The sequence below is a fragment of the Pundamilia nyererei genome, unplaced genomic scaffold, assembly GCF_000239375.1.
Source record: "Pundamilia nyererei isolate P.nyererei 1_Seehausen unplaced genomic scaffold, PunNye1.0 scaffold00026, whole genome shotgun sequence".
NCBI classification, from domain to species: Eukaryota; Metazoa; Chordata; class Actinopteri; order Cichliformes; family Cichlidae; genus Pundamilia; species Pundamilia nyererei.
The window spans coordinates 3,307,282-3,332,245 of NW_005187427.1; the positions used below are offsets into that span (position 1 = coordinate 3,307,282).

Sequence of the window (24,964 nt, forward strand, 5' to 3'; positions counted from 1 at the left end):
CTGAGATGATTTGAGCTTCGTGATTTATGATCACCATTTTTTTTTATTAGTCCTTTATCTATCCACGTAAAAATCTCATTGAGATTAAAAAAAGAGAGACCTGGCATCATGGCAACAAAAGTCAAAAATGCATGTACCTCATAAGTATATAACATTTAAAACAAATACAATATCCCCGTACGAACATGTGAAAAATATACAATAACAGATCAAATTAAGAGCGATATTAAAAACAATCACACTGAGTAAAAGAGTTATTCCATCGTTCCTTTAAGATGGACTTAAACTCCCCCAAGGTAACCAATTCTAATAATTTTAGTTCCTTCTGCAGATTATTCCAGGAAGCAGGGGCAGCGTATTTAAATGCCCTTTCCCCCAATTCTGTTCTGATTTTTGGGACAGATATTGTGAAAATTAAGGCTGTACTGGTTGTGGTTTTTACACATATAAACACATAAATAAGAGGGAACCAGCCCAAGGAGAGATTTATAGGTAATATGGTGCATTATCCTGCTGGAAATGCACCATATCATGCTGAATGCAGTGCATCCACTGCTAACCTTTGTATATTGTATATTTTATTTTATACATATGTACACACACACACACACTTGTATATATACATATTTGGTATACATATTCAACATTAATGAATCAATGGTACGGAAATGGAGAAAGTAAGGAGAATGAGTTGAGCAAAGTTTGACTTATCTGGCTGTTCTGTTTCACTTAATGCGCCTTATGGTCTGAAAAATACAGTAAGCATATTCCTACGAGAATCCACCCTTGTGTATATGCAACTACCAGCCATTTTGTTAGGTACACCTGTTCAGCTACAGCATCATGTTGACCTTTGAATCAAACAGACTAGCAGCAGATTCTGCTTTTGACATCTAAGAACAGGAAACTCAGTCTACAGTCCACAGAGGCTCACCAAAATGAAACAAGGGGACTGGAAATCGATTTTTTGGTCTGATAACATTCAGACAGTGTTGTGTGGCAGGTGTTTTGTTGCCAGACTTGGGAACGCTTGCGGGGTGGCTCTAGCTCAAGAGACACCGCAGACATTCTTATATTTGTTCTTAGAATTCTCATTCTTATATTTTGCTTTGTTCTTATGTCATTGTATTTTGCACACCTCTGTTGCTTGTGAAGCTTGCACACAAGAATTTCACTCACATGTGCTGTACCAGTGTACCTGCACATGCGATGTGACAATACAAGTGATTTGATTTGAAGTGGTAAATGGACCGATTCTGCTTTTCTACTCCCAGAACATTCAAAGTGCTTAATCCAACATGCCTCATTCACCCATTCACACCTGCACTTTCTTCTATGCTTAAATGCTTTCTATCTACCAATCGCACACATTAATGCTCCAATGGATGCAGGTTAGTATTTTGCATAAGCATATTTGTCATGCAGATCAAAGCAGCCAGGACTCAAACCACCAATCCTCTGATCAGCAGATGAGTAGATGATCTGTGGTGTCTCTTGCGCTAGAGCCACCCCACAAGCGTTAAAAAGTCTGGCAACAAAACACCTGCCACACAACACCGTCTCAATATTATCAGAACAAAAAAAAAAAATCGATTTCCAGTCTCCTTGTTTCATTTTGGTGAGCCTCTGTGGACTGTAGACTGAGTTTCCTGTTCTTAGATGTCAAAAGCAGAATCTGCTGCTAGTCTGTTTGATTCAAAGGTCAACATGATGCTGTAGCTGAACAGGTGTACCTAACAAAATGGCTGGTAGTTGTATATACACAAGAGTGGTTTCTCTTAGGAATATGCTTACCGTATTTTTTCAGACCGCCAATCTCTCAGTCAGAACATGCTATATCATGTTTAGGTAGAAACTAGTGAACTAACGTCCTGCTAATTTCCTACTCCATTAAATGTAATAAATTCTGTTTTCATGGATGCCTGGATGTTAAACTTAATTGTTACACCTGGTGAAGCAGCAACACTCATCATTTTATTAAAGATGAAAACATTTAAACAGTTTTTAACTCTCAGTGATGCTGCAGTATTTGTCTGACTTTGGGACCTAAAGAAGACGGAGTTTTGGACCCAGATTATTCCATGAGGCTCCTGACTACAGTAGCCGTAATGCTCCAACAATCCATCAAGTGGTGCGGCTTCGTAGCTTGCCAAAGTTGTACTGAAACATTTTTTGACAGACTTTTAAGCGCCTTGTACCACATAAAATTGGTTTGAGGTCAGTAAGCACACTACATATGATTTTTGAGAAAACTTGAAGGATTTTAAGTGTGCCTTATAGTCCGAAAAATACGGTACATGAATCTAAGGTACACAGTTGTGGCTGTGAGTACAACCAGCTACTCCTAAACCTTCTATGTAGGAGGAGCTACCAATCAGAAGACAGCTGGCTTACAGGGAGTGTAGCATTGAACCAATCATGCAAAGTAATTATAACAGAAGTCAAGATACTGAACTGAAAATATTGACAAGTATGTCCCCCTTTCAGACAATAGGGACTGAAGGACTGAATAATACGAGACAGCTTGTCAGAAGTAAGGCGTCATCAAAATTTAATATAAAAATAAAACAGGATCAAAATGTCTGTTAAAGCTGACTGTCTTAACATAAAGTACAAAGCATTTCCATACAAATGCAGCTTGTGAGAAAAACGACTTCTTGTTCTGTAAACACTTGTTTCAATGTGGAGTGAAAGAACTACAACAAACATCCAAACATATCAAAATGTGAACTGAACTTGTTTTAAATAAAATATAAATATGCAGTTTACAATAATGTGCAGTTGCTACCTTAACTGTTGTAAAGTTTAATGCCAGCGACGGATGCATTTTTACTTATGCAGCTTAAAAATAACTCAACCAAAAACGTCCCTGTGAAAGCACTGAATGTAGTTGCTATTAAATAACAAATAAACTGCATAAAAGAGAAAACTATACCAGAAAATAAATATCCAGTACTTTAACTGTATCAAACTGTGACTATGAAAAACATTTGAAGACGTTACCAGATGTCAGACAGTTCACGGATCACGAAGCTATTCAGGCATTTTTGTTTTTAGATTCCCATGAAGTTTCTCCGGCGAATGCAGTTTGCAAGGTTTTCCAGCAAAAACGGTATTGGCTTTTCGGTTGTTGCATGAGGCACGTTAATTAGTTCTTCTGTGCAGTTCACCTAAAAGATAAGAAAACACCTGGGTTCAGTATGATCTCGCTCACTGTATTGCAAATGCAATTAGTACATAATCCTTACATATTTGTAATATAGATGGGACATTTTCATTTGGCAAAAAGATATCTTACATTTCCTTCTTTAAAAAACACGTCCAGGTTTCTCACAATCTTCTTATCCTCCGTTCTGTCGTGCTTTTTCAGGATGTCATGCACTCTGCAGAAAAACTTATTCTGTATGCAACAGGAGCGAGAACATATTCACTTCAGACGTGTTTAAAATGAATGACATTTAAAAATGTAATCCAATAAAACTGAATGCTCTACAGGGAACACAGTTTCAAAGAGATGGAAAAGGATCCTCTCACCCCACATCCAGATTTAACCAAGTGTGTCACATCCTCAACATAGAACTTCTTCCACATTAAATAGAAAAAATATTTGTCAACATTTAAAATTTTAACACACTTTCAAGTTTTTTAACAAGTCAAGGCACCAAAAACGTTATAAAATGTTCAAGCTAAGAGTCAAAAAAACACTCGTGCTTATGAGATGAGCCCTTACCTCATACATAGTTTTATTGTATTGGTCAGCCAAGTCAATGATATGGTCTAGGTTGAGACTCCGGACGGGATTTGCAGCACATGGACTCATCAGCGCAGCAGACACTAGCACAAGCATCATCATCATCATTTCCATACTTGTACTTCGAGTGAAAACCTTTAGAAGATGTGTCCTCAAAAAAAGCCCTTGAAGTGGTTGTTTGGCTGTAGTCAGATTCAAGTTTGTTCTGAAGTCTTGGCAGATAACAGATTACTTATACTTGCTTTGCCCACGCCTTATCACATTTGCCAATTGCAAGAAAAAAAAATGTACGAATTGTGTGACAAAATTCTTGATTAAGTTGTGGTCAATGAGCAACTTTGAGATAAAGGTGCTGTGTTTCTCTGAAATAAATCTACAGCAATTAAATAATCTTACCTTTGATTTGTGGTGTGATAATAGGTTAATAACTTTGGTTTCCACTGAATGTTCTGTAATTTTATTCTCAGCTAATGACAAATGTACACCAGCTAAGATTTTCAACTTGAATATTCCATTCATCACAATCTGATATGAGACTTATGTGTTCTTTAGGGGCTTTTTTTTTTTTTTTTTTTTTTAGCTATATATGAATTTCAATGTGTAATTTCCCCCTATTTTTTAAGCAAAGCATGTGCTGTTGCTGAAAATGCCATCTGATGGCTGCTGGTCACTAGTCAGAGCAGTATTTCAATAAATATGTAGAAAAGTTTCGACAGTTTTTAGCAGTTTTATTTTTCCCCCAAAACAAATCCAAACAGCTCTTTTCCTCATGCTGGATTCCAGCACAACAAGCAAATTCTTCATGGATTAGAATCAAGCTTTTTGTCCTTAAATATTTCTGATGTTAACAGAAGCCTATTGCTTTTGTTTTGGCACTTCTAACAGTTTCTTAAGGATAATTACGGTTATAATACGTTTATATAAGGTTATTGACAACTGACTTCAAAAACAAACACTATCAACCAAACATGCCTTTGCATATCAGTTAAATTATAGTCAGTTATTAAACAAATGATGTGCGAATGAGTTTTCTTCATGCCTCCTGAAAAGCAAACCTGAACGTGGTCTTTGCCCAAATAAAATCAAAGCAAAGAGATAAAGCATTAGTTTACATTTCCAAAGCAGCTTTTCGAATCACTTCAGTGCTCAGTGAAGATAGGATGAGAGGGAATGGATGCTGCACTTTGTGATTTCAGAGTTCTGATCCTGGTTCTTACGGATACGATAGAAATGTTCAATGTAGCTGGATCGCCCGAGCAGCTCCACAAAGTCCTCGTCGTGAGTGATGATCAGCAGCTGGAAGTTGCGCTGGCGAGAGCGACTCTTAATGATTCTGAAGAAAACAGCAGGAGATAAAGAGTTACATCCCACTGCAAGGAAGACAGTGGCTGCCAAGGTATACAACTAGAAGTCTGTGTTTAATGTTTTGACAGGTCGGATGCTGGTTTCTCTGTCCGATACATTACACGGTCTGCTCCAGTAAAGCCAAAATAGTTCAACTTTTAAAGAGGAATGGGCAAATGACAACCTATACATCCTGTAACACTTCAGTGGGCACTGTGTAGGGACACAGTATGAGGCTTGAAGGATAGCACCAATCTACATTAAAACAGAGGAGTCTGTTTTTTACTACTGCAATAATTAAACAGTTCTTCTTAATTCAATATCACCAGCTGTGCACTTCTTTTTATTTCCTGGTTTGAAGCCCATCTACTCCTCAGTATCTATAGCAACATATCTACATCAAAGGGGCCTTTTTGGTACAAAGTTAACTTGGATTTAATGACAGCTTTTAAGCCCAAGTGAGGTTCCAGATGTGATGAGGCGGCTTATAAATGGGACCGAGCACATTAGACATTCCCTAAGTGTGTACTTTGACACTTTGCTACTTAAACTATTTAAAGGATTTGGTTTTGGGGCTAAAGAGACAGCTGTCAGTTAATGTTAGGAGCTGTTGCATCCTATTAATGAGGGTTTTCACAAGTATAGCAGTAAGAATACTGAATCCGTATATACGCACTCTACAAGGGCATGTGCCAGTGACTCGATGTTCTCTCGGTCCAGGTTGGTTGTGGGCTCATCCAGAGCTAGGATCCCACAGTTCAGACAGAACGTCTCTGCCAGAGCTAGACGAATTATCAGCGATGCCAGTACCTAGACACACACAATCATATTTTTAAAGAGGAAGACAACAAAATGGTCACATCATGTTTGATTCACTGAGAAGTTTGACCTTTTTACTGCATGTCACATGCAGGTTTCATGCGATGTAACCACAAAACCGAAAAAAAATCATTTTTTTTACCTTTTGGCCAGCGCTGCAGCGTCCTCTCATATCCAGAGCTGTGTCTCCTTTCACCATAACTACTCTGTAGTTGTAAACCCTCCGCCTCACTCCAGCAGATGAATTCTCATCCACATCAGATCTGATCTCCACATACTCAATATCTGGAGAGAGAAGAGAATAGATAAATGACAGTAAGGAGGGGGAAAAACAGTATTTCTGAAAATACCACAAATTAATAATAGCGCTCTCTTGTTAATGTGAGACACACCTTGACCCCTGTAGGTGCTGCGCCATAGGTCTCGTATGATCTTATTGATTTCATCCATCTTCATACTGTGGAATTTCATGATGGTTCTGTGGAAAACAAATAAAATTAAAAATTAATATACTGCTCAAAAAATTAAAGGAAAGGATCACAATGGGGAAAGAAATATTATGCTGGATATATCTACTGATATGGACGTTATGGGAGTAGTTAGTATTGGCACCACATGCCTGCCTGACAATGTCAGGGCTCCTAATGAGATGACAGATGATGTCCTGGGGGACAGATGATGACCAGATCTGGACCAGGGCATCGCTGAGCTCCTGGACAGTATGAGGTGCAACCTGGTGGGGTTGGAAACACAATGTCCCAGATGTGTTTTTCTGATTTAGGTCAGACGAGTGTGGAGGCCAGTCAGTGGTATCAATTGTTTCACTCTCCAGGAACTCCCTACATACTCTGGCTACATGAGGGCAGGCATTGTTGTGTACAAGGAGCAAACGAGGACCCATTGCACCAGCGTAGCGTCTGACAATGGGTCCAAGGATTTCATCCCGGTGTCTCATGACAGTCAGGCGGCCGTTGCCTAGCCTGTAGAGGTCAGTGCATCCCTCCATGGATATGGCTCCACAGATCATCACTGACCCACCACTAAACTGAACAGTGTGACAGGGACCATAATGTTCTCCATGGCTTCTCCAGACCTTTTCACATTATCAAATGTGTTTAGGGTGAACCAGCTCTCATTTTGAAAAGCACAGGGTGTCAGTGGTAGATCTATCAGTTCTGATATTCTGTGCCAAATGCCATTCACGCCTAACAGTGCCCGGCAGTGAGCACACTAGAGTAGGCCCACTAAAGGATGCCGGGCCCTCAAGCCACCCTGATTGTTTGTTCAGAGGCACTCACACGAGTGGCCTGCCAGAGTTCATTTTGTAGGATTCTGGCAGTGCTCATCTGGTTCCTCTTTGCACAAAAGTAGCAGATTATGATCCTACTGATGTGTTAAGAACCTCTAACAGCCCTGTCCAGCTGTCCTGGAGTAATTACCTGTCTCCTGGAATTACCTTCATGCTTTAGATATTGTCCTGGAAGACACAGGAAATCTTCTTGCAATGGCAACTACTGATGTGCCATCCTGGAGGAGTTGGGTCAATATCCCAAAGTTTATTTGGCTTGATGCTATACTCTGATTAAAAAGTGTTCTTTTAATTTTTGAGCAATATATAAAGGATAAACCTAATTAAAGATAGATGTGTTTATCTACCAAAAAGCCACTTCTACTAGACATTGCTGCATGGGACATCTAAGTTTATTGAAGTGCTATTTCCCTATTCGCAATCAGGTAAAAAGGTTATAACAGGTCACATCCTACCATTATGTGTGAGGTAGTTATTAAGCAATCCCCGTGTCTGCACATCTCCAGATATTTATCATTTATTCGACAGTGGATAAATGCGAAAAAAAACCCAACGTTTGCACAAAATTGAAACATTCAAAAAAATAAGCATCTGATCAACTGATTACAAAAAATGAAAAACAACAGCAACGTTTTTTTTTATCTTTCAATAAATGTATCTATAATATTGACAGGATATAAAATCATACATAAGATACGCGCTCAGCTGGATTTTTTTTCACTTTCCGGAATACCAAGAAACTTTTGGTCTATAATCTAACAAACTGATTAGAAACATGAAATGTGGTTTGCAAAAAAAAAAACCTAGCGATAACAGTACAACTAACGGTATGTCTTCTGTAGACCATATATAGTGAATAAACCATAAAGTAAAAATAGAGATAGTAGGGCAAGTATCCGCCTGTCCAACCTATTACATCTTCTTTTCAGAACTTCTCATGCAACAAATGGAAGTTATTAGTCACACCTTCCTTTTGTTGCATGAGAAGTTCTTTTCAGAACTTCTCATGCAACAAAAGGAAGGTGTGACTAATAACTTCCATTATGTGAAGGTGGTGTAATATTTGTCCCTTTAAAAAGTAATCCCATTTTGAGTTTTATTATCTTGTAATATAATAATACAGCATTTCTTTATATGAAAATACTGCATTAGCATTAGGTAACATTTAGTCTCAAGATGTCTACTAATATCCTAGAATATAACAGAAGTAAGGCAGGGCACTGTCTATCATCCATTGACTTTAGTAGGCTGACTTAATCACACTAGGTTTCAAAAGTTCAGGATGTTTAGTGCAGAATTCTGCATTTTCTTGATGAACTTTGCTATAGAAATACTAAAACTGTTGTATTGTGATGATCTTCCAGTTCAGAAAAAAATCCCAAAAGGTTGATTCTGTTCACCTAGATTGCCAGGCCTCTGGAGAACATAAGAGGCCTGGCAATAAGACATGTCGAGGAGGTAATTTAGCCATTTGAATCAGCTGTGTTGGTTCGAGAACACATCTAAAACCTGCAGAACACCGGCGCTTGAGTGACGAAACATTTCAGTGGGAGAAATGTTTCGTCATTCATCCAAGTGACATCATCAGTATCAGTTCTCCCACGAACAGAATCAACCTTTTGGGATTTACTTACCTGGATGATTGAGCATGCATCAAGACTTTTACAACAAAATGTTATTAAGTATTCTTTGTAGAACCTATTGCACATATAGGAGAAACATGAAGAAAAGGCTTTACATTACGCCACTGTCAGTGCGCCCCAGGGCGGCTGTGTCTACAATGTCGCTTGCCATCACCAGTCTCTGAATGTGTGTGTGAATGGGCGGATGACTGAACATGTAAAGCGCTTTGGGGTCCTTAGGGAGTAAGTAAAGCGCTATACAAATACAGGCCATTTACCATTACTTTGCTTCAATACAGGCATGTTTTCAGGGTTGGCAGCAGAGCATAAACTGGACAGACAACCAACTTTGACCAGGGGGGCATTCAACTCAAGTCACACTGCTAAAAATCCTTGCTATGCATATTTACAACAATATACACACAGTAAGTTCATAGAAGACTGTAGCCATTATTCTATGAATTTCTATGTATAAAAAGTGCCAAAATATCTGCCTTGGATTGCAGGAGAAAAAGAGGAGAGACATTTTCTCCAAGTCCAGAAGTGGACCAATCAACTCCCTGCACACTATGATAATGCAGTGATAGTGACTGTGAGCCCACAATATCCTCAACACATTCAATTAGTTTTGCAATTTTGAAGTAGGACCATGATTTAAAACTCGCTGCATAAGCTGAAGAACGACCTCATTTTAATTTGAGATACGTGAGGGGTACTTCCCAAAATCTGACGTGCATAGACTCCTCTGTTTAATGTCCGTCTCAATCAGGCTGAGTAACATGAGTTCTGCACACGCACTAAATTACTGTTGTGTATCATATAGACGCAGCAGAAGAGGTAATTGTTGTCACTCAGATCTCCTGAGACTTTGCTTTGGTAATGTAAAATGACATTCTGCACTCTCATTGGTAATCACTTCAAAAAGGGTTAAAGATCATTAGTGGTTACTTCACCCCCTTTCACTGGAAGTTGCTGACTCTCATTATACGGTAGCTGCAAGTCATTTCCTTTGTTGACGAACGTTTACATTCACAAATCTACAGAGCCCGCTCTACATCTGTGACCCAGTAAACCTGGTATCTCTTAGAGATGCCCTCGCTTTCCCAGATGTGTTTAAATACTGCTTGCAATGTATTCAAAACTGACGATCTAAGTTGAAAAGTATGAAGCGAGATGGGTCTGAAGGAATCAGATTTCCTTCTTATACAATGACTCACGCTCCTGTACCGACATTTACAAATTTAAATTATACTTGGATAACTTTTCGCTTTTAATGATTGCTAAAAGTTAGAGTGTGAGGCTTGAACTTTCATGGACTTCTGAAGAAGGGCATGAAAGAAAATGTTTAAGAACCGCTGAGCCAACACATATAGACTGTTATTTTGACCAGAATACAATGAAAGCTATGCTGACTCTTCAATAATTAGCAAACACAAACTCTTTAACTTTGACTTTCAACTACCTTCATTTTATTGAAAGTCACATTATCAGTGACTTCTAGGTTTGCTCAGTTCTGCACAGACAATTTTTGCACACTGATTCATTTTTTTGCATCCAAATCAAAACATCTTACCATAGAAACCATTTTCTCTGTATTCAAATAGAAACTGTGACCTGGATGTAATGTCTGATGGAAGGCTCTATGCCTTGCTTGCAATCTTGATAACACTGCAGGCTGTCATGCCTTTTCTAACCCACACTTATGGGTAAATGATGCTTCTGCTCTCTTCAGATACCGTACTCAGATGGTATCAGTGATGGTGAGCTCACACATCCTTACCAAGGCCTTTTATCCTTATTAAGTGTCTCTCAGAGTATCCTGATCTCCAAGAATAAACAGTTTGCAAACATGAATATATTTTTAATAGAAAGAAAGGATAATTTAAAAAAAAAAAAAAGCCTGATACATTGACAAATAAACGTAACCTTCAGGTGCTTTTGATTTGCTATAACACAGTTGCATTTAAATAGAAAAGCCAGACATATCTGTACAACATTTGGCAAGGGCCTCACTGTGTACAATGTCATGCTTTGCTACCTTGCTGATAAATTTTCAATTATTTGCACATTTCAATCATGAAAATCAGCACTGCAAATGCTGAAGCCACATAAAAATGATGGCATTGATAGTTATGCGGTGATACAAAATAGGAAGTGAACTCTCTGCTCTATGAGATGTTTTTTTTCTGTGCTTGGAAGGCTTGCATGTCGAGCAGGATATTTTTCACCACAATAGCAAATTTAGGTTAATCTAATAAGTAAGTTTAAGTAAGTAAGTCTAAGTCTTTTTTTAGGTCATTTAAAACCTGTTGGAAAAAAACGTCATCATTAGATAAGACTTCTTTTGAACCTTCAGAGTAAATGGATTAGCAGATAATACTAGTGATTCATCTACTATCCATTAACTGCTTAGTATGCAGCACTAAAACAGACATGTACAATCTTTGTTTTTTGCATTAATTCTTGATAAGATCTTACTTCGCCATTACTCAAGTCACAGGCATTTAACTGTGCTTAACACAAAAATAATACACATGTTAAATATTTTGTGCACTCTGAGAAAAATAAGTCAACTCTTGTATCTCAACAGTATTCCTACTAGACTCTGGCTGGGCCACTCTGAAAGATGGATTCTGCTGTCTTTCCTTTGATGTTTACATTCACTGTCCTGCTGCATTACCCAGCTTGAGATAGTAAACCTAACATTATGTTTTAGGATTTTAGGCGGTCATTTCAAAAAGCATAAATAGTGGTGAGTGCTCTTTGGAAGTAAATCAAAATCAGTTCTATTAATCCAGAAAAAAACCCTGCCCTGGTAGGCGTAGACGCACATCAGGTACAAAGCTACACAGTTAACAACTCTGTTGTGACCTGCCACATTTATTCCGGTACAGCTTTAACTCTTGCTGTGGGGGGTTGATCTAATCGTTTTTATACTGTAACAGTTTCTGTGGGGGGTTGTTTTTGAGTTTTATAGTCATCTTTGCTGGAAAGTCTTTACACAATGACGTATGAGAAAACATGGAAGCATAACTCGGCATTAAGTCGAGATGCTTTTCAAAACACTCAGAAAAAACAGGCTCTGCAATTATTTAGCATTTGTTCCTGAAAAGTTATTCAAACGATTAACTATGGATTTTAATTCTGTTTTTTTTTTTGTTTTTTCATCAATCTTACAATCCATTAGGATACAGTAAACTGGAAAGGTGAGAAAGTAAGTGTTTGTGAAAGTTCACAATATGCCAGGTCTGGGGTATCAGATACAATTTGTTATGGGAGCTTACCATGTAAATGAAGATAACATAGAATAACACATAACTGAAGATAACACAGAAAGATAATATATCATCTTAGCACCCTAACGTAAACTACCAATATCTGTAATAATCTATGGGTCTACAATTAAAAGTCAAAAGCCTGTATTGGCTTCTATTTATGAAAGGCTTTAGCGACCTGAACTCAAAACAAGTGCTCGCATCTGCACTCTGCACACGCAAACATGCTTTCAAACTGCTGACTGCGCCGAATAGTTGAACTCTTTGCACACAACAAAGTGTACTGTTTCATACCTAACTCTAAGTTAGAAGAAGTTTTTTCACCATGAAATGTAGTGGGGGGTGAGTATGTGCAAGCAGAACATATAGGTCAAGAGCCAGATAATTCCGAAAACTTAACTTTTGCAAGTGTTGCATTATGTAAATCAGGCTGCTAATTAGTCTGCAAATTGTAATTATAGGTGTAATTTAGCATTATTAGGCAGGTCAATATATTTTTTTTTCTAAAGATAAAAAGCATGCAGTAGCAAAGTGTCAGAACTAAAAACTGATGAAACATTATTAAAGTTTAAAATAAAATGTGCAAATGATTCATAGCTGTAGTTTGTGAATGCAGTCACATAGAGTCTTGAAAAAAGTTTTCCCAAGATAAATTAACAGCATTATAAAGGGAACTATAAAAATAGACGAAGAAGTTGAGCAGCAAAACTAGCTTTTTTAATATATTAATTTAAAACTAATCTGCTTTTTGGAATCCATAGAATCTGTTTAGTTACTCAAGAGCCTGGTACTTCACATGAAAGACATGACTCATTTTCAAATTATTTTATTTATAGAATGACTAAAGGCCACCTACTTCGTGCAAGACTGTGAAGTAATCTTTTTTTTTTTTCCCTTCACTGAGGCGTCAACAAGACCACCACAGGAGGCAATACGTTCAGTCAACGTCAAAAAACAGAGGTTATCTGGACAAGCTGATGTGATGTAACACATCAAGTGGAAAACTGCCCTGTGATCTAGTTGAAATTCTTGGAAGCACCATCCTCTGGGGTAAAGCGAGCCCTGCTTGTTATTAATAGGCTGTACAATTAGACATTTTGCTTCCCACAATTGACTCATTCACTGCCATTGACGTCTATAGCCGTCAATTGCAGTGAATGAGTCAATGGGTTTAACTCATTCACTGCCAATGGCTGGCAGTGAATGAGTTAAATGAACATGATCAAATAATATTTCAAATGTGTGCTATGTCAACAAAGCGCAAAGCAAAAGCACTCAAGCGCTCTTCAAATCACCGCTTGATGGCGTGCCAATCACAGCTGTTTGCTGGCCGGCGAGACATGATGCTTCCTGAATGCACTTGACTGAAGTGATATACTACGGATAACAGACCTGCATATCTGCACATCTATTGAGCCCACAAAGACGCACTGAAATCACCAACACAAGTGCATTCCATTTGGCATGCTGTCCACTAAGCAAAAGAAGTACTTTCAGACCTCACAGAAATGATCAACCCCATGGGCAAAAAATAATGTGATTATTTTTCCAAAGTCCCAATAGCTGTCATGTATGCAAAACAAGGCAGATGAAAAAAAGAAGGATCTCTCAGTTGTAGCTTTGCTACAAGTTTTATTCACATCCATCATAAAGCAAACTTTAAAGCTTGCTTCTAGGAAAGGCAAACAAAATAAACACCTTATTTGACTGCAAAGATTAATTAACAGGAATGCAACACAATGTAAAAGTGTAAGCAATGCCCTGTTGATTTAATTTAGTTAGAATTCTTTTAAAACATTTTTCTTCCAAAAATTTTGATGAATTTAGGTTAATAAGGAATACTTAGATAAAGATTTTTCCAAAACAGTAAAAAAAAGATAAAGTTAATAAAAACGTCACTATGCAATACCAGTTAAACTGTATCAGATTTCAGCCTGCACTCGGCCACCAACTCAAAGTACTGGAAGACACTGACATCACTTCCCACCCTGTCAATGCTGCTGACGTTCCAGCTATGAAGCTAAAAACTCTGCGGTAGTTCTGGTGACCTAAATTCAAAGAGCCTCATCAGGAAGACAAGCACAAGATGTGTCATTACAGTAAAACTACAAAAGCTTTTTAGGACAGAAGACGTGCATAAAACTTACCAATATTTCTTCATGTAGGCAGGAAAGTGGTAATATTTACACATGTATACATTTTTTGAGCTGTGTAAAAATATAAATCAGAATAGTATGTATAAATTTGTGATTATATCAACTAGGATTGGTAAGATTGACTTTGCACGCCCTTAGATGAAATCGTGACATGTTTTAATTTAATCTGGATGACCTGCTCTACATTTGCTATGTCAGATACCAACTTATACAACCAGTCAAAAGTTTGGACACATGTCATTTTATCGTTTTTTTTTCTTATTTTCATGACTATTTACATTGTAGATTCTCACTGAAGGCATCAAAACTACGAATGAACACATAGAATTATGAAGTAAACAAAAAGTGTGAAAACATGCTCAATATTTTAGATTCTTCAAAACAGCCACCCTTTGATTGCTGCTCTGCACACTCTTGGGATTCTCTCCATGACTTTCATGAGGTAGTCACCTGAAATGGTTTTCCAACAGTCTTTAAGGAGTTCCTAGACATGCTGAGCACTTGTTGACCCTTTTGCCTTCACTCTGCAGTCCATCTCATCCCAAACCATCTGAATTTGCCACAGGTGACTGTGGAATGTTGCAGGATGCTTTTGTAGCCATGCTGATTCAGTGTGCCTTCAATTTTGAACAAATTCCCAACAGTATCACCAGCAAAGCACCCCCAACCATCACACCTCCATGCTTCACGGTAGGAACCATGCACGTAGTGACCATCCGTTCACCTTTTCTGAGTCGCACAAAGACATCGGGGGTGGAACAAAAAGATCTCAAATGTGGACTCATCAGACCAAAGCACAGATTTCCACTGGTCTAATGTCCATTCCTTGTTTTTCTTGGTCCAAGCAAATCTCTTTTGCTTGTTGCTTTTCCTTAGAAGTGGTTTATTAGCAGCTATTTGACTATAAAGGCCGGATTTGCGCAGTCTCCTCTGCACATTTGATGTTTAGAGGAGACTGCTACTAGGACTCTATTTATCCTCAGCAGCAGAGGTAACTCTTGGTCTTCCTTTCCTGGGCTGGTCCTCGTGTGAACTAGTTTTGTCGTAGCATTTGATGGTTTTTGTGACTACACTTGGGGACACATTCAAAGTTTTAGCAATTCCCTGGACTGACTGACCTTCAGTTTTTAAAAGTAATGATGGGCAGTCTTTTTACTTAGCTGATTGGTTCTTGCCATAATACGAAATCTAACATGCCTTGACACATGCTCAATCATCCAGATAAGTAAATGTCAAAAGGTTGCTTCTGTTTGTCTGGATGGAACGTTTTCATTCGGAGAAACAATCCATCACTCATCCAAGTGACTTATTTAGTCTCAGCTGACTGCAGGTTTCCCCAACCTTATAAACAGTACATTTATACAATGACTGAAACTGAATGGACAAATGGCTGTGAGGTCAGTTCCTTGATCATTAGTTTGCAAATTGTCAAGACCACTGATCAACAACCACAATGACAAAACATTTCTCCCACTGTAAATGCTACATCCAGATGAAAATAATCAACCTTTTGGGATGAATTCTAACAATTGTCAAATAGGGCTATTGTGTACCAACCTGACTTCTGCACAACACAACTGATGCTCCCAACCCCATTAAGAAGGCAAGAAATTCCAATAATGAACCCTGACAAGGCTCACCTGTGAAGTGAAACCATTTCAGGTGACTACATCATGAAGCTCACTGACAGAAGGCTAAGGCTGTCAACAAACCAAGGAGTGGCTACTTTGAGGAATCTAAAAAATAAAACCTATTTAGAGCTTCTTTTTTTTTTTTGCTACACGACTCCATATCTTGCTTCATATATTTAGTGTCTTCAGTATGTATCTACAATGTAGAAAGTAATTAACTTACAGAAAATCCATTAAATGAGAAAGTGTGTCCAAACTTTTGACTGGTCGTGTATGTTACTAGGTCACATTGAGGTTTCCCCCCCCTTCTTTCATTTAAACCATCTTGTGACATAAAAAAAATTAATAGACGTGGAAAGTTGGTTTGCACTTTCTAACCAGCAGCCATGAATCCAACATTTTATAAAATGAAATTTTTAGTGTAGATGTTAAGTGTGACTGAAGAAGAACACATCTCAGCAGATATTAATAAAACTATACTTTGATGTGGAAATGAACCTCCCTCTAAGCGAAGTTTGAAATTGAAGCAAGTGAATTTTTTCCCTCAGATATGCATAGACGTCCAATTAAGGCCTAACTAGTTAATGATGTTCTGACACAAGACCTACTAGTACTGTTCAAACTGCAACAATGCAAACAGTACATCAACTCAGAAAGAAAGGTTCCATGTAATGTCTGAAGTTTACAACACCCTGCTTAACTCAACCTTTGCAGCCCTGTAGTCCTACCAGAGCCCTGATGTCTACAAGCCAACAGCTCTTGGACATTCCTAGAGAGAGGCTAATAAGCAGAGGTGATAGGGCCTGTTTATCTGTGAAACAATCTGCTTTCTCACATTAAAGCTGCGCAATCTCTCAGTCATTTTGAAAATGCTGAAAAAACCTATTTATTTTTACTTGCTTTATCCTGGCTTTTTATTGTGCAAACACAGAAACATTTACTTCTATAATTTTTTTTATTTAATGATTTTTGTTTTTTTAAACTGAGGTTTGTATATTTATAATTGAGGTTTATGGTTTTTATTGCGTATATCTGTTTATATTTATTGTAGACTCACTCATAGATATGTATTATGTATATTTTGTGTAGCATGTATAGCACTTCTTGATCTCTGATGAAGACTCACAAGTCTCACATTAACAAGTTACTGTTCTAATACAAGGGAACGTGTCAAAAACTCTGAACTCCTGACACACATTTCACTATGCATTTCATGTTATTTATCTGTGGTTTTACCCTGAAACTAATCAATCTCATCTGTTTCAGTATGTGTCACCATACACTTCCATTTTCCCAAGCTGAGTAAATAGCTGACTAAACTGCTTAGCCATGTTTCTGCAAGTGACACTCTCTTATACGTGAGGGAAAAGCACAAAAATCTGCACAAGATAGAACTGCGATAATTTGCATCAGTTGACACTGTCATTTCCTGTTGACATTGCAAAGTATCACAAAATATGGTAGAAATCTTTCTTTATTCAACAAAGCTGTCAAATGAAAACTATTTACAGAATTTTAAAAGAAGACCATAAATCAGATGTTATGTATGGAGAACTATTTTTTGTTAATAACCACAAGCTGTATATATGCATATGTTAGGACAAAACTTACTGATCAAGAGCCTTGTAGTAGAGATCCAGGTCCTTGATGACCAGTTCTGTGGTCCTCATTGTAATCATCTTGTTTCTGTAGCGCTCATCAGCTTTGTCATACTGATCCTCTCGCAGCTCTTTCCTGTAAGCAATATTTTCAAATTGCACTTTTAGTTTAATGATAAATCGTTGAATAATAGAGAATGACATGGTTTTCTGTTACTGTTTCTCAACACTACCCAGGGCTTTGATAACTTAACTTTAACTTAAACCATTTTTAGTACACTAGGACACATCAGTACTACAGTATTAGTGCATTAGATGTCAGTCGTCTAACGCAGCGGTCCCCAACCCCTGGTCATTTAGTACCGGGCCGCGAGAGTTGAGGCGCAGATGCGAAATTTGTGGTTTTCAGGGTTTTTATCGTTAACTCTGTTTCCCTGGGTCTTTTCCCGTGTGTTATGAATAAATTTTCTTTTTTTGGTACCGGCCACACAGAAAAAATAAATAACTTCGTCGTGCACGATCACCTGTCTTTGCCTTTAAAAGAGTTCGAGTGCTACTTCCTAATCACAAAAGACCCACGAACTGACACGGAATGGATCTGCGACCCATTTGTCAATAAACCGGGTGAATCCAGCATGTCTGTGCAAGAAGAAGATCAACTGTTGGAGATCACAACAGGCCTTAAAAGTATGTTCGAGACATCAACTTTGCCGGTATTCTGGATAAAAGTTGTGGCAGAATACCCCAAGATTGCCACAACAGCACTAAAAACTATGTTTCCATTTCCAACATCATATCTGTGTGAAGCGGAGTTTTCTGCAGTTACAGCTACCAAAACAAAATCGCGGAGCAGACTGAGCATAAGCAACACACTTCAGGTGTCACTGTCCCCCATTACGCCCAGGTGGGATCGTCTCGTTGCAGAGAAACAGGGCTCTCGTTGATTTAGCATTATGGCGAATTAGATATTTTCAAGTACTTTATATTTGTTTTGTAGTTGTGTGTCTTATTTTGAAAGAAATATTTAACTGTTACCATAGCGACCAGAGAGCGTTAAGGTTACTCTAAATGTTGTTGGTGCATTTCACACACTCAGACAATGTTTGCCAACATCAAGTGTAAAATGAAAAATTGGTATGCAAGATTTTGTTCAATCAAATATACACTGAGACGATAAAAGATGATCTTAACTTACCTCTTATTTTATGTTTGCATATTTATGTGCCTTATGGTTTACCTACACATGTCAAATTACATGCTTGAAAAGTGGATTTTGTAAGCTGGACTAATTCACATAGCTTAACATCCCATTGCCTTTGAGTACATTTTTACAATTATTTCATGTTTGATACAGCCCTTAAATACAGCAAAATATTAGTCCAGTTATGCTCCACCACATTCATGTCATTAGAGTCAAATGCCAGATCCTTCCCAGTAGGGCTGGGCCATATTATACCGTTAACTTTAATACCGCTGTAATGTTGGGCAATGACAAGAAAATGAAAATTCACGATAGAATGTGGATAAAACGCGCATGCGGAGTGCCTTTGTATTCATACACACATACGGAGAATGAGAAAGGCTAAAACAGATTGTTGAATGAAACAGATGAACCAGAATTGGTTTGTAAAAATGGTGCAACTTCAGTGACGTGGAACTGGTTTGGTTTTTGTCCATCAGATAGCTCCAAAGCACATTTTTTTGTAGAACATGCAAGCAGGCCGTCGTTATTACCGTATTTTTCGGACTATAAGGCACTCTTAAAAGCCTTTAATTTTCTCAAAACTTGACAGTGCACCTTATAATCCGACGTTACAATTGTGGAAAATGACATGTTGCAGGCTCAGAAATGGTAAAAATGGGTTGGTGGCTAAGAACCTCTGGGGTCCTAAGATGTACCTGTGTGCCTTGGTTACTGAACACCTGATCATAGAGGAGAAACTCTTGGACAAACAGACAGAGGTGTATCATAATAGGATGACTTCACACACTCGGCTGTACACTCTATGGTACACATAAGTATTGGTATTAATATTCTGACAGGGATCTGAACAATACACAGTATTTATAAATGAAAACAAATAAAGTTCTAATTCACAGCAGTCTAATCCAGAATATATACAGATATAGCAGAGGTGTTATTGCTGCGAAAAACATCAACAATAATGGTTAATCATGCTGTGTTTTTATTATATGATAACATTTATTTCTACTGAATTAGCTCAACGTCTCTCGGGATGGAAGATCTATTGGAGATTCACTTCTTGTCATCCTCATTTGTTTTACACAGAACCTGAATGGACAGCTGCTTTTGGGATATCATGTTTTTCCACAATTTTCCAATCAGTTTTCTTATTTGTATTATTTCCTCATTTTCTGCATGACCATATGTGTATAGAGTAAGCTCTGTATGTGTAAGTGCCGCATATCTGCATGTTTCACCTATAATGCAGTATCTCCTCCTCAAAGCCATTCTGTCGGCCCAATGCAATACTGCGGTTTCTTTTCAAATCCTCCAGCTTGCGCTCTGCTTCACGCCGTTCTCTGGAAAACCACAGAAAGAGATGAAGGGAAGGAATTTAAAATACTACAAACAGCTCTGTAACATTTACAAGTGTCAAGTGTGGCATTTCTGATGTGACGGAGCCTGAAACTATTTTAATTGCTTGGTTGCTTCACCAATCATGTGGAAAATTGATAATGGGTGTGGTGCTCTTACTTGCGTAGCTGCATGACTTGCATGTTGCCCATGTCCTTCATAAGAGCCTCACGTTTACCCAGAACTTCTTTCAACTCCTCAACACGTTTTCTCAATGTCAGGTTGTCCTGTAACCAGCGCTCCTGGACCTAGGATTCATTAAGAAGGTTTAAACTTTTAAAAAGTGCTTGCCGTACTCATGTAGCTAGAGTTAGGCGAATCTAAAATAAAGTTTCTTAACTTCGTTTTAAAGTTACGAAACATGAAACAGTGTTTGCTCTGTTGTCCTGTACCTTTTGAGTGTCTATGTCCTGACGGATGTTTCCCATTTCCTTATTAATTTTCTCCTTGTGCTTCTCAGCTTCATGGAGCTGAGTGTTAGTTTCATGGAGCTCAGACTCTTTTTGCTGCAATGATAGGGTCCGTGAAAGGGTTAAACACATTAGAAATAATAAAATCAACACATCTACAGTCAAGCTTCTACAGCTAATCTCACAAGAAACAATGCTAAAGTGTTAAAATGAAAAAGTTGGTGTTTCAAAGTTATATAAAATATATGCGTACCTTTTACTCCGAGGCTACAATTCAATATATGTCACAGAATAAATCACTGGGGGTGGGGGTTGTGATGCATCTTACAACAGTGCCAAACATGTTACCTCTTTATATTCATCTTTGCCCTCATCGACATATTTAGTGATGTCTTTTTCCAAAGTGGTGATCGCCTTTAATTTCTCTTTAATGGAGCTGATCTGTCAGAAACACAGTCAGAATTCAGACTTAGATGAACAGATATTCACAGTTTATTTGTGGCAGAACAAAGGTCTTACAAAAACATAATGCTCTGTCATTATCTATTAATATGTGTGTGTGTGTGTGTGTGTGTGTGTGTGTGTGTGTGTGTGTGTGTGTGTGTACAATACAAAAAACTATGACATGACATGCACAGCAAATTAAATGGAAAAAAAACTTTAAATGAAAACCGATAACAAGTAATTGCTCCGTAAATGTAAAGTTCTGTGCTGTTTTTTCATTATAGAGAACGCACGTTCCAAAAGAGACAAAAGTGAGACTGTGCCCACCTTCTCCTGCCCTTCTTCCTGCTTCTGCCTCTTGCGCTCCAGCAACTCTTGTTTCTCCTGCTGTAGCTTCTCCAGAGCGGCAGACAGAGGGGACAGCTGTTCCTTTGCCTCCTGGTAAACCACAAAGTGGAACAGGAAAAAAAAACCCACACACAAAAAAGGGACAACATAGAAAATTTATAGAAATTTTTTTTTAAACCATGCAACTAAAAATAAACAATGTTCACCAAACATCTGGTAGCCATATATAATGAATATATAAGACTTGATTGTATGATTATGGTACATTTCTGTTATTTTGTGTTATAAGTATGAGAATAAAGTGTGAAACATTTTAATCTTCATGTGAATATAAAATATGTAAGCACAACAAAAAAAGAAAAAAAAAATACCCTGATGTCTCTGGTCAAGGATTGGATCTCAGTGGTGAACTCGGCACACTGCTCCTCCAGCTGCTGCTGTTTCTGCATGTCACTGCTCAGCTGGAGCTTTTCTGCTCGTGTCTCATTCACTGCACTTCTAAGCATCTGTATCTGATCCTGCTGGTCCTGGATCAGCTTACGTTTCAACTCCATCTTGCTGGAAGCTGAAAATATACAAAGAGGTAAAGAGAAAGAAAAAACAACTAGCAACTAGAGACACATCAACAAACCAGCCAGGGACCCATATCACACGATTTCCAGCATCTTTGGTCACTGATGACCGGCAGGGTCAATGCATATCATTTTATTCATGAACAACATGCATACAGCAGTGCAAGCGAACAGTTATATGAGAGTAAATCGCAGGTGGAACAAAAATGTTTTTAACAATAAATCCAATCAGACACTTAGATCATCGTCAACAGGCTGAACGAGGACATCTTAAAGAAGCTAACAAATGGCTAGAAGCCTTGGTATGAGCAAAGAATCAAAGCAGTAAAACTGTTTAAGCTGTTTCAGTGAGAAAAGTAATCTAGTGTTTGAGCAAAATCAATAAAACAGCCCTTCTCGAATAACTGCTTCTATATCTTCATACCCCCCTCCCAGTCACACTCCTTATGTAGGTCCTCAGAGCATGATAATTGAGCCAAATTCTTAAATTAAAAAAAAGAAAGAAATAAAAGATTTTGAGTGCCAAAGTTAGAAAATTAAGAATGTAAGAGACACAACTTCCCCGTGAATGGATGTGCTTGCTTTGTGTCATCTTACTGGTGTCTAACTTGTGCTGAGTTTCTTGTTTCTCCTGACTGACTTGTTGTGTGGTTCTGGTCAGGTCTACTCCTTGGAGTTTTGCTGCATGCTGAGCGATTTTCCTCTCCACGTCCTTAAGGTCCATCTGAAAAGCAAAAGAAAATCCAAAAAAGGACATTGCTTAAATGGAACTCTAATAACAACATCAATCAACAAGAATAATTTATAGCCAATTAAATATCAGGAAAATAAAGAAGAGAATGAAGAAAGGTGAGAAAACAAAGGCCCACAAAGGTTTAAGCTGGGTAAAGAGAGATCAGGAAAGATATAAGTGCAAGTCCAGAACGACAGGCAGGAGGTTAATACCAGATATCTGTCCATGAGAGAAATGTCCTGCAAGCAGGCCTTGGCAGTTTCTTCCTCAGACATCAGCGTGCCAAGCAGAGTCTCCTGCTCCTCCACGTCACCCTTCAACCTCTCAATTTCTCTATTCACAGTCTGTAGACGGTTTTTCAACTCCGGTAGCTCCTTTTCCTGAAGCTGTACAATGGACTGTCTGAGAGACATGACAATGAAAAGTAAATATACTTTGAAAGTGTGACACTTATTAAAAACCTGTATGTACAACAATGTCTCCTTTTGACACCTTGTTATTAAAGTCTACAAGCATATTTGGAGGCACATTTTCAAATATCTGTCACAAAACTATGAAAGAAGAGTTTTGGAGTCATGTCGTACGTACACTCGAGTTATTATAATATACAACTGCAGAACACAACAGAATTATTATTCAACATTATTAATAGTTAAAAGACGTCAATCTCCACCCCAAAAAACCAAACCAAACCAAAATAAACCTTAAGGGCATTTGAGCGGATGGTGGGGGTGCGGGAAAAAAAGAAAACTCTTAAACCCCCACAGTTCTCACGATTCATCTTGTGAAAAACCACCTTTTCATCAGTCTCTGTCATAGAAATGGCTGTTAATATACCAATTTATAAACCAATAGTCAACCTTTTGTTATCTGACAAAGTTGAATTCATGTAAAAAGAAAAACGCCTTAAAAAGGTGTACTACATCCCACAAAAAGGTAAGTGTTCTCAGACTAACAATTCTGATAAGGTTGCTAACCTCATTTCACTTGAATAAAGGCAGCCTTTAAGAGACTGTGTAATCGCTGGGTAGATTTTTCAGATAACGTTCCTGAATGGCTCAAATCACGTATCACTGACAGGAAATTCTTCATCTTTGGCAGAGATTGAGTATCACTCTGTGATGTTCTACACGGCAGTTGTCATTGAAGTTGACAGTAGTTACATTTCTCACATTACTGTACATGTTGCTATTTACCACCCTTATCAGACAGCATAACATTTGTTACCATGACAATGATGTACTGAACTATCTGGCCATACATTTAAATGGTAAATGGTAAATGGCCTGCATTTGTATAGCGCTTTTCTAGTCCCTAAGGACCCCAAAGCGCTTCACACTACATTCAGTCATCCACCCATTCACACACACATTCACACAATGGCGATGGCAAGCTACATTGTAGCCACAGCTGCCCTGGGGCGCACTGACAGAGGTGAGGCTGCCGGACACTGACCACCACCAGTAGGCAAACACGGGGTTAGTATCTTGCCCAAGGATATTTGGCATGCAGGCAGGAGGCAGCCTGGGATCGAACCACCGACCTTCTGATTAGTGGCTGACCTGCTCTGCCACCTGAGCTACAGCCACCCCCATTAACAAAAAGACATTAACAAAAAGATTACTGCATTTTATCTTCATAAATAGATTTTCAGAAGTTTGCTACTACAGTTTTTGACTTTTATGTCCCAAACTGTGGAATAGCCCACCTGAAAACATTAGGAAAACAAACCGCTGATAACTTTGTGAAACTCTTGAAAGCAAACTGTTGTGTCTATAATGTCTGTTTTCTGAAGGAGAGGAGAGGAGAGGAGAGAGATAACACACATATAATATAAGATATCCTGTCCCACGACACACAGTGGCAATACTATATGTGCTGAAAGGGGACACCTCTTAAACTAGTGTTTCTACTTAACTTAAGTGGAAACACTCATCAGAGTTAACTAATTTAACTTTATCTAGTGTTTCCACTGTAAAGCTGCACCTACTAATGAGTTTAGCTACATTTAGCTAAGCATTTAATCATCTTATTGCTTCCAAGTTAAAGAGACCTAATAAAAACAAAAATCCCTTTTGAGAGACACTTGGCCTACTTCAATGTCCTAAATTTGAACCACAGGCAGCCAAGACATTTGGTGCATTGCAGGGTCACTGAAGACAGGCTGTGCCTCATATGATAATACAATCAAAAGAAAAAGTAATGGCATATCAGATGACTCAGAGGCTCGACTCAGACTCTGGTTGTAGAGATCACAGCTATATAAGGTGAATTAATTAAGTATGCACACATAAAATCAGCTCACATGAACTCATTGGATACATTGTCACACGGCCCTGTAGCAGAATATTCA

General features: G+C 38.2%; 1 protein-coding gene across 2 annotated transcripts in view; it reads right to left on the bottom strand.

Annotated features, from left to right (window-relative positions):
* Positions 1-4,332: 4,332 nt before the first annotated feature.
* Positions 4,333-24,964, bottom strand: part of rad50 (RAD50 homolog, double strand break repair protein) — a 30,524-nt gene continuing 9,892 nt past the window's right edge. For both annotated transcript variants that reach the window (XM_005727796.1, XM_005727797.2), the window contains exons 16-28: positions 22,824-23,013; positions 22,476-22,602; positions 21,678-21,871; positions 21,286-21,396; positions 20,863-20,955; positions 20,497-20,610; positions 20,225-20,352; positions 19,948-20,049; positions 17,519-17,641; positions 6,307-6,392; positions 6,057-6,199; positions 5,772-5,905; positions 4,333-5,084 (exon numbers count right to left, since the gene is read on the bottom strand). In XM_005727796.1, the coding sequence (XP_005727853.1) occupies positions 4,898-5,084; positions 5,772-5,905; positions 6,057-6,199; positions 6,307-6,392; positions 17,519-17,641; positions 19,948-20,049; positions 20,225-20,352; positions 20,497-20,610; positions 20,863-20,955; positions 21,286-21,396; positions 21,678-21,871; positions 22,476-22,602; positions 22,824-23,013 (1,732 nt within the window). In that variant the 3' untranslated portion in view covers positions 4,333-4,897. The remainder of the gene's footprint in view (positions 5,085-5,771; positions 5,906-6,056; positions 6,200-6,306; positions 6,393-17,518; positions 17,642-19,947; positions 20,050-20,224; positions 20,353-20,496; positions 20,611-20,862; positions 20,956-21,285; positions 21,397-21,677; positions 21,872-22,475; positions 22,603-22,823; positions 23,014-24,964) is intronic.